This window comes from Loxodonta africana, chromosome 18, assembly GCF_030014295.1.
Source record: "Loxodonta africana isolate mLoxAfr1 chromosome 18, mLoxAfr1.hap2, whole genome shotgun sequence".
Classification (NCBI taxonomy): domain Eukaryota; kingdom Metazoa; phylum Chordata; class Mammalia; order Proboscidea; family Elephantidae; genus Loxodonta; species Loxodonta africana.
In genome coordinates, this window is record NC_087359.1 from 33,676,893 (window position 1) to 33,691,942 (window position 15,050).

The following is a 15,050-nucleotide window of genomic DNA, read 5'->3' on the forward strand; positions in this document are numbered from 1 at the left end:
ATTTTGTTCTACATTTTTCTCCAGCTCTGTCTGGGACCCTCTATTGTGATTCCTGTCGGAGCAGACAGGCACTATCTAGTTGTACTGGACTCAGACTGGTGGAGGCTGTGGTAGTTGTGGTCCATTAGTCCTTTGGACTAATCTTTCCCTTGTGTCTCTAGTTTTCTTCCTTCTCCTTTGCTCCTGAAGGGATGAGACCAGTATAGTATTTTAGATGGCTGCTCACAGGCTTTTAAGACCCCAGATGCTACTCACCAAAGTAGAATGTAGAACATTCTCTTTATGAACTATGTATGCCAATTGAACTGGATGTTCCCTGAGACCAGGGTCCCCACAGCCCTCAGCCCAGTAACTTGGTCCCTCAGGGAGTTTGGATGTATCTATGGAGCTTCCATGACCTTGCCTTGTACAAGTTGTTCTGGTATCCCCAGTATTGTGTACTGTCTTACCCTTCACCAAAGTTACCTCTTGATAAGATACTATTAACTAGTTCACAGACCTTATTCTAATATCAACAATTTTCCCACTACTGTTCTTTTTCTGGGCCAGGGTTCAATCCAGGGTCACAAATTACCTTTTGTTGTCATGTCTCCTTAGTCTCCCTCAATCTGGGACAGTTTCTTGTCCTTTCTTTCTTTCATGACCTTGTCACTTTTGAACAGTGCTGGTCAGTTGTTTTGTAGATTACTCCTCAATTTGAGTTTGAGTGTTTCCTCATGATTAAAGTCAGGTTATGCATTTTTGGCAAGAACACTACAGAAGTGATTTTGTACCCTTCTCAGTGCTTCATACTGGAAGGTACCTGATAAGAATAAGTCTCAACATTGGTAATGTTAACTTTGATCATTTAGTTAAGGTGGTGTCTGCTAGGTTTCTCTCCTGTAAAGTTACTATTTTTTTCTCCTTTTTAACTAATAGGGATCTTGTAAGGAGATAATTTGATATAATACTAAATTTTTAAATTTAGGTGACTGGGAAAACTATTTGCAGAAATAGGTAAGTCAGGTGTAAACAAAGCAACAGGGTAGTTTAGAGCTTATAGAGTAACTTAGAACTTCATAGGTAGGTGTGAAGCGGTCAGTACGAAGAGGCTCCAGGTTGGCTTCAAATGTCGAAGTGAGACAAAGCTGTCACCAAAGTGTGGGGATGGTGGAACCCTTGGATAAGGTCAAGAGTCAGAAAGAGATCCACAGAGCCCTTCCTCTGCCTGACAGGGCCGCCTTGGAAATCGTAGCGCTCGCGCCGCACCACCCTGGGTTCCGGAGTCCCGACTACTGGCGCCAAAGAGCAAACTTGCGAAGGAAACCCTGGCGGCCGGGTCGCCGGCCCAACGCGCACGCGCCGGGAGGAGGCGTGAGGCGGGGCCGCGGCGCGGGGGCGGGGCCGAGGCGCGCAGGCGCGCTGGCGGCGGGTCCCTGCGGCTCAGGATGGAGGGTGAGTGAGTAAACAAGCCGGGACCGGGCGGTGGGGCCGGGCCTCCCCGCTTCGTCGCCCCCGGCCTGAGGCGGGGAGAGGCGAAGGGATTGGGGAATTGGGAAGAAGCGGAGAGATACACTGCCTGCCTAGGCGGGGTGCCGGGGCGCCCCCTCCCCGCTCCGAGGGCTGCGGGAAAAGGGGCGATGGGATGAGGGAGCCCCAGGCGAGGAGGCGTCTGAGGCGGGGAGGGTGGCGTGTCCGGGAGGAGGAGCGGCGGGGGCGGGCCCGGGACGGGGAATCCCGTTGGAGGGCCGGGTGGGCCGGGTGGGCGGGAGTCCCAGCTCGGAGCCGGCGCGGGTGGGCGGGGGCGCCTGCGGGGCCCTTAGCGCGGGGTCGTCTCCTGGGGACCTGGGGCTGTGCACGACGAGGGCCAGTGACAGGGGTTCAGCTTGCGATGGCTTTGGGGGGTCATGGCAGTAAAAGGAAGGGGTGGCAGTAATAGCAGGACCGTGAGTAGGATGAGGAGTGAGGCGCCTAGGGCGCAGGATTAAGGGGCGCTCACTCTCAGGGTCGTGCAAGTGCAGGGTGAGTGCCTGAGAACGCCCCACTTGCTTCACCCTTGTCCCAGCCTGGAGGAAGAGGCTGCCTCCCCCTCGAATGATCACATTCGTCAATCCCTGCCCACCCCCGGGGTTTTTCTAAGGATCAAATGATAAGTGAAAGCTCTTTGAAGCAAAGGCAAAGTGTATTTGTGACGTGCCAGTTAGGAAATGTGGGACAAATTTTTATTGTGGTAAAAAGTTACTACTGAGGAATTGCCCCGGGGGCAGCGAGGGGAAGTGGTACAAGGATGTTAATGTCGCTGGTGGAATACTGTGGGTGGTCTTTTGAAAGGTGAAATATAAGATTGTAACTGGAGTAGCCTGGGTATTTTTGTTTAGCAGCTAGAGGGGTTGAGGATAAGGGTAAAGAGCCTAAGTAGACAAACGGTTGTAAGCAAGGATGGCGTTGAAAGTGTGAGTGTCTTCCTCCACGTTTGCTGCCATGTCTTTGAAGAGAAAAATCTTCTCACCCCGTGCTTTTGAGCTAAGGGAGGCGGTATTCAATGAAGTTTCCAGCCTGAAAAGTTGCTAACTCGACCAGGGGTTTCTGAGAGAGCTTGTCTATTTTAAGCTTTGGAATCCCCCAGGGCTGGGATGGTGTGACATTGATACAAGAGATTACTTAGTTACACAGAAGAATGTGTGCTGTGAAATCCACTTTTTTTTTTTACACATTTGTAATAGAGGAAAAGACCGTCTATAAAAAGTAATAAAGCTGTTATTGTTAGAGTTTATGCAGAGTGGGCGTATCACAGTGTGAATTAACTCCCTGAGGGCAGGGGTGTTTGTTTTATTCACTGATATGCCCCAAGCAGCTAAGACAGTGCCAGGCACATACTAGGTACTCAGTACATATTTTTGAATGAATAAATAGTAGAAAGTTTGGCGGGGGGGGGGGTGGGTACGGAGGCACCAGGGGACTGAGACTGGGTGCTAGGAGATTTGGACCCTGCCTGTCGCTATATGGCAGAGCTGTTGTAGGCCAGTCGTGAAACTTGATGCTAAGGCATGGCTTCAAAACTCCCTGAAGTGTAAATGACCTCTTTGATGTAATGACTACTTTAGTGTCCATTAAAACAGTGCTAGAATAAAGGAGTCTGGAATTAAAAATGAAATTTTATCCTCTAGAAGACTTTTGAGAAAGGGAAGGTTAAGAAAATGTAGTCAAACTTATTTCTCTTATACTTGTCTTTGAATTGGCATGCTTAAAAAAATATATCGAAAATGTTAATTCTGTCTATTTAATTCTTGGGATCTGAAACCTGGGCTTCTTAGTCCTGTGGGCAACAGTTGGTTCCAGTGATTTGTGCATAATATGAAACATGTAACAATTCATTTAGTTGTTCCGCCCCCTCTTCCCCCTCCCTCAGTCTTAGACTAAGTTTAAAAGTTTCTTTCTACTTAGTTCACTAGCAACTTCCCAAAAAAAGGTTTGAGGCAGCAACATTAAAAACACATTATATTTCTACATGGGAAAGTTAACTAAAGATAAACAAACAAACAAACAAAAACCAAACCCAGTGCCATGGAGTCGATTCCGACTCATAGCGACCCTAAGAGAAGAAAAAAACAAAAACCTCTATTCCAGAAAGCTTCCAATGCTTTTCTTTCTTCTTTGTTCAAACTTGGTATTGGGTTCCTAACTATCTCTTTATAACTTGATCAGCAGTTGGGACTTCAGTGCCCCAAATCTTAATGTCAGGAGTTACTTAATGGGTAGTTAGAGTTTTGGTGGCATACTAGTTAAGACCAAAAGGTCGGCAGTTCAACTCCACCAGGTGCTCCTTGTAAATCCTGTGGGACAGTTTTACTGTGTCCTATAGGGTGGCTATCAGTTGGAATTGACTTGATGGCAATTTTTTTTTTTTGATGTTTGATGTGTTCTGTTCTCGATACACATGCCCTAATACTTTGATTCAAAATGAACACATTAAAAAGTCTTGTTTTTATTGGATGATAATGAGCAGTCACTAAATATTAAGCTTTGTGCTGGTGCAGTACAGAACCAGTCAAGGAGATTGCTTTGTTAACTAACTCTTCTGAATCAGCATTGTCCATCCTACATGGCAGCGTTTTCCTTTTGGTCTCATAAGAATTAATCCTGCTTTGATTTTTATCACCATTGTCTCTGATGCAGTTGACCTGATTCCCTTAATGAAACAACAATAGAAAATACTAATGCTGTAATATTATTTTCAATGAGAATGCAGGGTCACAGGCTTCTGTTAGTAAGGTAATGAGAACAAACATAAATACCTTGGAGAAATGGAAGAGTACAAGTTAAAGATGTGCTTGATAACCAGTTAAGGAATCTATCAGGCTGTGCACCTAGACACAGAGTTGGTTTTAATGGGAACATTGATGAAATTAGTGATCCCCAAAATGACTCAATTGTGTGTTACTAGAGCTCTTTGTAAGGAGCCGTGGTGGTGCAAAGGTTAAGCACTCAGCTGCTAAACGAAACAAACGGTCAGTAGTTCAAATCCAAACTTACCCACTAGGTGTTATAGATTGAATTGTGTACCCCCCCCCCCAAATCTGTGTCCGCTTGGCTAGGCCATGATTCCTGGCATTGTGTGATTGTCCACCATTTTGTCATCTGATGTGATTTTCCTATGTGTTGTAAATCCTACAGCTCTATGATATTGAGTTGGGATTAGTGGCAGTTATGTTAATGAAGCAGGACTCAATCTATAAGATTTTAGCTTGTGTTTTAAGTCAACCTTTCTTGAGATATAAAAGAGATAAGTGAGCAGAGAAACATGGGGACCTCATACCACCAAGAAACAAGAGCCAGGAGAATAGTGCGTCCTTTGGACCTGGGGCCCCTGCAGTGACAAGCTCCTCGACTGGGGGAAGATTGAAGACAAGGACCTTTCCCCAGAGCCGACAGAGAGAGAAAAAGCCTTCTTCCCCTGGAGCTGGCACTCTGAATTCAGACTTCTAGCCTCCTAGACTGTGAGAGAATAAGTTTCTTGGTTAAAGCCATCTACTTGTGGTATTTCTGTTATAGTAGCTGAGATATCAAGTGATCTGCTGCTGTAAAGATTACAGCTTAGAAAACCATATGGGGCATTTCTACTTATAGTGTAGGTCACTATGAATCAGAATTGACTGGATGGCACACAACAACAGAGGTCTTTGCAGGGGTAGTTTCACCTCTACTGTTCAAGTCTCAGACTCTGCTCTGATTTTAAAAGGAAGGAATGAGATGGAAAATTTAAAAACCTACAGTGCCAACTGCTTCTGAGCCTTATTTAGCCTGCTGGTTAATAAAACTATTTGTTATAAAAGAGAAAGTAGTAATGATAATTGAACTTGCCCCTAAGGCAAAGAAGCTGTTTCTACAAAGGGACACCTTTCTGTGGATGAAAAAACCTCATAGTTAGGAATTTTAAAATTCTGATCTCAATCTGCCTAAGTTTAAGAATAAACCAATATATAAAAAAAAAGTGCTGCTTAAATGTTGTATTGCCAAACAATTTCAATAATGTTTTCCCATTTCCAACAGAGTACATTCTAGTTTTAGCCTTTGAAGAAACTCGAGATCCAGTTTTCAGGGGAAAGATTTTGAAGTTTTTGTAACGTTCTTTTCCTGTAGAGATTTGGCATGTAAAGAAGATAGTTCTCATTTTCAATGACTAATCATTTTTTAAATAAACTTCATTTTTTAGAACAATTTTAGATTTACAAAAAAAAAAAAAAAAATTGTAAAGATAGTATAGAGAGTTCCATAAACACCAAACCCAGCTTCCCCGGTTATTAACACCTTACATTGGTATGGTACATTTGTTACAATTAATGAACCAATACTGTTCAATCTTTTATTATTATTCATTCTGAAGTCACACAGGAGTTGTTTTTTTTTTTTAAAGGGTGGAATTGCCTACAGAATTTTAATAGTTAAGCCAAAGATTAGACAGGCCCTTAAAACAAACAGTAAAAAAACATAGCTCAACCACGTATATGAGACTAAAGGGGCACACCAGCCCACGGGCAAGGATGAGAAGGCAGGAGGGGACAAGATAGCTGGACAAATGGAAATGGGGGACCCAGGTCAAGAAGGGGAGAGTGTTGACACGTTGCAGGGTTGGCAACCAGTGTCACAAAATAATAGGTGTATTGTTTAATGAGAAACTAATTTGTTCAGGTAAACCTTCATCTAAAGCACAATTAAAAAAAAAGAATTTTAATAGTTAAGTGTCTAGAAAATACTGGATTGATCTCTTATCAGCAAAAACTTATTTTTCTTTAGTCAGCTTTTTTGAGGAAAAAATCTATAATAAATTCACCCAGTTTATGTATATAGTTCAGTGAATTTTGATAGAAGTATATGGTCATCTAACTATCACCACAACCAAGGTATAGAACATTTTCAGCATCCCAGTGAAGTTTTTTCGCTCTCCTTTCCATTCAGTCACTTCCTATACCCCAGCCCCTGGCAACCACTAATCTGCTTCTGTCATTATAGTTTTGCCTTTTCTAGAATCATTGTAGTAGAGTGTCATATAAGGGGAATCACATAGCTTTTTGTCTCTGGTTTTCTTCACTTAACATAATGCTTTTGAGATACATGTTGCATATATCTTATTGCTGAGTAGTATTTCATTGTGTGTGTATGCTACATTGTGTATCCATTTACCAATACATGGATCTTTGGACTGTTTCTAGTTTTTTACTATTATAAATAAAGCTGCTATGAACATCTGTGTACAAATCTTTATGGGGACATCTTTTTTTAATTTCTCTTGGATAAATAATTAGGAATTATATGCCAGGTCATATGGCAAGTATGTATTTATAAGAACAGGCAAACCGTTTTCCAAAGTGGCTGTACCATTTTATATTCTCACTAGCAATGCATGAAGATTCCAGTGTTCTGTGTCTCACCAACATTTGGTATTACCAGTCAGTCTTTTTGATTTTATCCATTCTAGTGGGTATGTAGGAACCCTGGTGGTACAGTGGCTAAGCACTCAGCTGCTAACTAAAAGGTTGGTGGTTCAAAGCCACCAGCCGCTCCCTGGGAGAAAAGACCTGGTGATCTGCATAAAGATTTGCAGCCTAGGAAAGCCTATGGGGCAGCTCTGTCATTGGGTTGCTGTGAGTAGGAATCTACTCCATGGCACACAACAGCAGCAGTGGGTGTGTAATAGTATCTCACTGTGGTTTTGATTTACACTTCCCTCATGACCAATAGGAGTCATGCTAAGCCTTGGCTACTAACCAACAGATTGGTGGTTCAGATCCACCCAGAGGTAGCTCCGGAAGCAAGGCCTGACTGTCTGCCTCTGAAAGGACACAGCCATGAAAAGCCTATGGAGGGCACAGTTCTACCCTGAAGCAGAGGGGTCACCATGAGTCAGAATGACTAGACAGCAACTTTTTTTTTTTTTTTTTTGAGAGAGTGTTTAATGACTAATGACGTTCGAGCATCTTTTTGTATGCTTATTTGCCGAGTTATATCTTTTTTTGGCGAAGTGTCTGTTCAAATTTTTCTCCCCCTATTTGTTGGGTTGTTTGTCTTCTTGATATTGGGTTGTAATAGTTATTTATATAAAGACTCATTTTTAAACTTCTTGACCAAAACAGCCTATGTTTTGGAGTTTATTTGCAATTTATAAGTGAATGTAATGAAAGGTTCTTAAGTACTAGCTTAGTACTTAGCTGCAATATAAATACTTTTTTGTATATGCAAATAACCAAAGAATAGATCTAGTAGAAATATAAAGTACTTTATGTGTGCCACTCCCTGTGCCCAGGATGAATGAACCCACTTCTCTAAACCCTTTCTAGTGAATGCAGTTTTTTTTTTCCCCCCCTTCCTTTGAACTTTGAAGCGATAGTTGTTTGTTAGGATTCAACTGCTGTGAAAACCCATCCTATGGCTGTGTTTCAGGTGTTTAATCATACCTATCTGTTCCAAACAGTATGTCTCATCTTCCTTATACACTCAGTGGGGGAACTGACCAACTGCCAAATAAACTTTTTTTTTTTTGTAGCGCAAATAAGTTTATTGTTCCATAAATTGCAAATAAACTTTTAGAGACACTGAAGACCCTAGTGAATAACAGTTATGGACACATGAGATTCAAGTATCACTTTAATTGTAAAAGGAGGAAGCGTGGCTTATTTTACGTTCTTATTGGTTCAAGCTCAGTGGCATTTCCATGCATATGTGTATACCCTTCTGGCCAAATAAAAAAACACTTGATTAAAGTTAGAAATGATGCCATTCATTGTTGGATAATTGTGGTATGTTTAGTGTCATCTTCTCCTTTGATAGACTGTAGGACACCACATTTCAATCATAACTCTTACTTTAATTAAAATATTGATATTTTTCTGTAGCCATCTCCTCTAAGGAATCTACACACACACACACACACACACACATACACATGCATACCAGCTGTTTGTGGACTGAATATGTTCTTTTCCATTACTTGATCACCAGTTTAAAATGGATGGTGCAACTTGCCCTAAGCTTACTATTTATTTCAAAAAGGGGAAATGAGTTCCAAAAGGAATGGGAGAGGAATTATAGTTCATAACCATTGTTAAAGGAAATAGGATGTTTCTTTGAATTGTAAGCTGCTGATTCTGTAACAGTTGAGTCTCAGTAAGGGTGGCCTATAGTTTCAGAGGGAGGCAATTTTGTCTTTGATTCAAACCATTTTGCATTTTCTGAAGCAAATTATTATTCAGCTTGTTCAGGGCTGAAATTATATGAGCAATCACACAGTGTTACGTGTGAACGTGATAGATATTCTAAGTAGTTTTGTCATTGAAAAAAGAGTTTCGCTTTTGGCCCTCTTTGAGAAGTAATTGAAAGCTATCGGAAGAAGACAGATTGTGCAATTTTGAGGAAAGAAATTTGAATTTGCTTAATTTTTTTAAATCCGCTTTAGCACTTTGGGATTCAAATTCTTAGATTTTGTTGTTGCTTCATCCCTTTCCCCAGAGAGATATTTAACTCACAGGGAATTCTGTTGTTAAGGGCTGGAATCACTTGATTGGGTTAATAGTAAACACAGTCTGTCTGCTTCTTTGCTGTTCCTTCCTTCATTTATCCTCTGAATTAAACGCAGTGTTACATGGATCCATTCAACTCTTCAAATGAAACATTTGCATACAGTCCTTTTTCAAGTCCTGGTGCATGGGGTATTCTAATCATGGTCAGGTTGTGGCATGTGTGTGATGGGGGGCTAAATTTTGCTGTCCTCTTGTCTGTGCTGTCGTTTTTTTTGGCGGGGGGGAACGGTAACTTAAGAAATGTTTCTTTAGAAGAAATATGGTATTAAACTCCAAAAAAAAAAAGTACTTTGTAGGACGTTTTTCAACACCTAAAACTTCAATTTATTTTTCAAACTTTGGCTCTTCAAAGCTCCTCGTAATATTTTCAAGAAATTTAAAATGTTAGGTGAAATGAATAGAACTAGTTCCCTAAGAAACCTAAGTAATTACTATATCTTTTAGATTGTATTAAATTTATGACATGTGTTTAAGATTTGCCCTTTCTATAAAGTGATACTGGTAAGGAGTGTGCTTCTTAGCTCAAGTAGACACAGACACATGAGACTATGTGGGCAGCTCCCGTCTGGAGGTGAATGGAGAAGGCAGAGGGGGACAGGAGCTGGTTGAATGGACATGGGAAATACAGGGCTGAGAGGAGTATGCTGTCACATTGTATGGAGAGCAACTAGGGTCACATAACAACATGTATGTAAGTTTTTGTATGAGAAACTGACTTGAATTGTAAACTTTCATTTAAAGCACAATAAAAAAAAAAATAGTTTTTTTTTAAAAAGTACCAAACTGGAAGAGTAAGTGGGAGTATGTAGTAAGGTGTATATAAGTTTATATGTGAGAGACTGACTTGATTTGTAAACTTTCACTTAAGGCACAATAAAAATTATTTTTTAAAAAAAAGTAAAAAAAAGAAAATGGTGAAATGCAACCCTGAAAATATGGCCACCAGATACCCTTTTAACTCAGTGCTGAAGTCATGCCTGAAGTTCACCCTTCAGCCAAAGATTAGACAGGCCCATAAAACAAACAATGGTATACCATGTATATGAGACTAAGTGGGCACACCAGCCTGGGGACAAGGACGAGAAGACAGGAGAGGACAGGAAAGCTGGATGAATGGAAATGGGGAACCAAAGATCAAGTGTTGACAAGTCATGGGGTTGGCAACCAATGTCACAAAACAATATATGTATTAATTGTTTAATGAGAAACTAATTTGCTCTGTAAACCTTCATCTAAAACATAATAAAAAGCAAGAAAAAAAAAGTACCAAACTCTTTGGTAATCAGGACATGTGAATTCCCCCACTGGTATGGCTTAAATAAAAAAGACTTTAAAAAAAAAAAGATTTGCTCTTTCTCTAAAATAATTGATAGACCTGGGGACTGAGTCTAGAAATTGGATCAGAAAAGCACTGCCCACTTGGTAATTGTGAGAATATATTTGTACAAATGACTAGAATGATAGAATTTAATAAAGGACTGTTCCTTAATGCATCAAGGATTATTGGGACCTGACTTAGATGCAAGAATAGTGTTACCAGAGACCTCTGAAGCCTTCTGGTTCTGGGGACGCATCCTACTGGAGTAGCAGGGTCTGAATATGCTCCACTGACTTAATAAAACCGCTCTGTTCTCTTTTGAAAAGCTGAAAATTTGCTTCGCCTTTGCGTCTTGCCATTCCTCTGAAGACAAGAAGACGCATCATAAAACCTGACATTCCCCTTGCATTCTGTGAGGTAGGTAGAGTTTATTAAAATAAGTATTTCTTTAAACCTTTGAACCTTAATTCAAACACCAAAGAAAAGGTGATTTGTGGTACTGCATTTCTGTACGTCTTGTTGCTGACTTGGAGGTGAGGGTATGCTGTTGTCATCTGCACTGATGGCTAGGCATTAGTAGATTCGGCCATGTGGCAGGTACAGCTTTGTAGTTTCGGTGGGTCTTTGTATGAAGTGCTTTGATATTAACTTTATTGTTGCTGAATATTTCTCTCACTCACGGTAATGTGTAGGATCCCAAACTTCCAAATAATCCAAGTTCCTAATATCTGTGAGAGAACTTCATGAGTGCTGGGTTAAAAATGAAGTACCACAGGAGGGCAGAGGCTAAGCTTCCTGGTAATCAGACCAGGAATTGCTGATGTGAAATCTTTTGTTTAATTAAAATGTTTATTGAGCTCATAGATTTAAGTTCTTTGAGTGTATATTTCTCTCAATAAATTTAATAGGAATGAAAGCTTAGTCGATCACGTTTATTTGAGTTTAAGGAGTGCTTCATTTCCAGGCAGTAAAATGCTGTTTCTCATCTCTGTCTCTCTTCAGTTAACAGCAAAATGGATATACCAAATGCCCCAACTTCCAAGTGTATCACTTATTGGAAAAGAAAAGTCAAGTCTGAATATATGCGACTTCGACAACTTAAACGGCTTCAGGCCAATATGGGAGCAAAGGTAAAAAATAATTCCTGAGTGAAAGATTGTACACGTTGTAATATATATTGATCCAGTGTGCAATGGTTGGATTCTTTTTTTTTTTTCTTTTTAACTCTTGTTTTGAAATCTTAACAGTCTTTTCTTGGCTTTACCAGGCTCTGTATGTAGCAAATTTTGCAAAAGTTCAAGAGAAAACCCAGATCCTCAACGAAGAATGGAAGAAGCTTCGTGTCCAACCTGTTCAGTTGATGAAGCCTGTGAGTGGGCATCCTTTCCTCAAAAAGGTACTTCTGAGGTCTCAGCTCAGTCTTGCTGTCTTCATTGCTCTAAAGTTTTTTTTTTCTGTTTTTGTGACTCATTAGAACATAAATAGGTATGAATAATGGATATAGCCTTTATAACCAATTTTGAATAATTGGGATCTATAGTTGTTTTTTTTTTTTATATAGTTTAAAAAATAACGTTTTCACCTATTATCCTCCTTAGTTAATATAATCATGAGTTTGTCATAGAAACACTAGACATTTACCACCTACTTTCCTGGAATCTGTGTCCAAGCTCCAAAGCCACCTCTTTTGTGCCTTGTTTGGCTTCCCAGGTACTTTGATATTAGAAAGGGAGTGCCTCAGATACTGGGTGGGAATATATGGATCAAAGGGATAGCCCTTATGGTAAATGTTAAAAGAACGTTCTAATTTCTTAAAGATAATATTTTTAAAATATAAAAAGCAGATAGTGTATTGAATACAATTGTCTTTCCCAAAGCACAATACAACTATAATTTCTATACTACTTTGCTCCCCTCTATACTATGCCCATCGCCTATGTGGCTGAGTTGATGCTCACTCTGTTGAAGTTTATATCCTCGGGAAAGCTTCCTCATCTCATCCTCACCTCCTAGGACTTTCATAGGCCCTTTGCTGTTGTGTACGCCCCAAGGAGACCAACAATTTTAGATTGAATTAACATCAGTTCAGTCACAGTGGCAGACCCTGTGCTGGGCTCTATAAAACCCAATGCCCAATGCTGGGCTCTATAAAAACGGCTCTATAGAGGGTACTAAATCAAAAACCAAACTCATTGCTGTCAAGTTGATTCTAACTCAAAGAGACCCTATAGGACAGAGTAGAACTGCCCCATAGGGTTTCCAAGGCTGTAATCTTTATGGAAGCAGACTGCCATATCTTCTCCTGTGGAGCAGCTGGTGGGTTTGAACCACTGACCTTTTGGTTAACAGCCCAGTGCTTAACCACTGTGCCACCAGGGCTTCTCTGTAGAGGATACAAAGGTGAATAAGAGACAGTTCCTGCTACTCACAGGTTTACAGTCTCATGATTCCCTTTTGGAGCTAATATAAAACCCCAAGCTTATTAATTTGTAGGAATTAGAAGGCTACTGAGATCATTTAGAAAGAAACTGCAATTCTCCCTTGGGTTGTGTGCTTGTCTTTTCCTTTCCATGTCATTGCTTATATTTCAGTGTACCATAGAGAGCATTTTCCCAGGATTTGCAAGCCAACATATGTTAATGAGGTCTCTGAACACAGTTGCATTGGTTCCCATCATGTATTCCTGGTCTCCTCTCCAGCAGAATTTTATGGTATGTATAGAAAGCACTGTGATGGTTGTTTAAACCGTATGATTATCTTATATCAAAACATATGTCAGAGTACTTAAAGTGTAGACATGTAGGGCAGAACGTTGTAGTAATTTATTTACTCTTAAATATGTATATATATTGCAAGTTGTCCTAACTTGTTAGATTTGGTGCTCTCCGAAGAGTACTTCTGAGTTGACTCTAGCTCTTTTTTGAATAACTAAGACTGGGCAAAATTCCAATTTTCTCTTGCCACCCTGGCCAATTTTGTAACATTACGTGCAGTTAAATACAGGCTAAATCATATACTTGAGACTCGAGCAGGTTGGCATGTCCTTGCTGATGAAGCAATCCTTTCTAAATCCCCTAAAGGCAAGATGCTGTGAAAGCAACTGAGATAACAGAGGTACACATAGATCCACAGTCCTTTTATCTGGACCTTTATGCTGACTCCTACTAAGACTGTGGTTCTGATAATCCGTGCTCTCTAAATACTACCACTGCTTATCATCTGCCTGTGACAGATACCAATACTGCTGACTGGAATAGGGTATAGGTTTACAGAAAGGCATCATTTCTTAGAATAAAATTTCAGAGTAGTAATTCTACTTGATGCTTGGGGATTTGAGAATGATTGTATATTCTGATAAATCAGAGAGGGAAAAAATCCTTTAGTATTATTTATTGCTAGAAAATATCTGTAGCCCGTACTGCAGCTGACTTTAGGTTCTCATTGAATGTGATTGGCTTGAGTTGTTGTCATAAGGGCAGGTTAGTCTTAGTCTGTTTATAGAGAATCCAAAAATTTTATAGCTGCCTAGTTTCTGTTCTAAATATTCCAGCTATATTATAAATCATACTCTTCATTTACGTATCTCTCTAAGTATGAAGTGAATTGAATTGAAGACCTTTTAGACTGTTGTTTAGGTGATGTTCATACCTTATTCACAGTGATGTTTAGTAGAAATAAAATGAGGTAGTAGAAGCACTGTGGAAAATAAATGTGCTCCCAGACTCTAGGTGTTGATGGAAATGCTACTGTTAGAATCAAGCTAAGCTTTTGGTTGCCGGTATCACCAAATAATTAAACTGACTTTTTCTCTTCCTAAGAGGAGTATTTCCCCTTCCTTTTGAGATTTTGTTGGCAAGACAAAATGGCCAGTCTTTACAGTGAGAAAACTGTGACCAATGGCATTTTCGGGAGACTCAAGAAACAAAAAAGGCACAGCAAAGAATCCATTAAACAGGGAAGAGGAAATGCTTAGTGGCTTCATGGAATGAGTTGCACCTGGTTTGATTTCAGGTAGAAGATGAGACAGTTTTGTGCAATATTCCCTACATGGGAGATGAGGTGAAAGAAGAAGATGAGACTTTCATTGAGGAGCTGATCAATAATTATGATGGGAAAGTCCATGGTGAAGAAGGTACTGGTACTGGGTCCTTTGGGAGAAGACTTTGTTAGAGTAGTGTCTTATCTTTGGTACATTATCATCTTGCTTTTATCTGCTGCCCCTTGGGGTGGATACACACTAGAGGATTTCAATGTCATCATGTAGCTGAGAGTCAAATTTTTATATTAAGATATTCCAGTTAAATTTTAAAAGGTGTTGAGACATAAAAGGATGGTATAGTAATCAGTGGCTAAAGAGAAAGTTCAATGCTCAAAGTTTGATCTTAGGAATTTTCAATAAGGCATCCAAGGCCATTTTGTTCTTATTCCCCTTTTTTATACTTCTTTGATCCTGGTATCCTCTGGCTCTCCCAGAAGTTGATTCCAATATCTGAATTTCCTTAGAAGCAAGTCACTTGGATTTGTTTTAGTTCTAGAAAAGGCTGTCAGTGTGCAAGAAGTGGGAAGATGGGGAGAGACTCTTGGGATTTGCAAACCAATAACACCTCCTGTTCTTCTGACATTTGTGGGTGCTCTTGTGATGCTGTTAAAATGCATTATTGATCTACAGCTCCCCCTGG

General features: G+C 40.2%; 1 protein-coding gene across 2 annotated transcripts in view; it reads left to right on the forward strand.

Annotated features, from left to right (window-relative positions):
- Positions 1–1,393: 1,393 nt before the first annotated feature.
- Positions 1,394–15,050, forward strand: part of EZH1 (enhancer of zeste 1 polycomb repressive complex 2 subunit) — a 28,939-nt gene continuing 15,282 nt past the window's right edge. Inside the window, exons 1-6 of one of the 2 annotated variants that reach the window (XM_003414254.4) lie at positions 1,394–1,434; positions 10,698–10,788; positions 11,374–11,501; positions 11,639–11,767; positions 12,963–13,082; positions 14,383–14,503. In XM_003414254.4, the coding sequence (XP_003414302.1) occupies positions 11,385–11,501; positions 11,639–11,767; positions 12,963–13,082; positions 14,383–14,503 (487 nt within the window). In that variant the 5' untranslated portion in view covers positions 1,394–1,434; positions 10,698–10,788; positions 11,374–11,384. Of the gene's footprint in view, positions 1,435–10,697; positions 10,789–11,373; positions 11,502–11,638; positions 11,768–12,962; positions 13,083–14,382; positions 14,504–15,050 lie in introns of those variants that run through there. The other variant, XM_064271053.1, reaches the window with a different exon arrangement.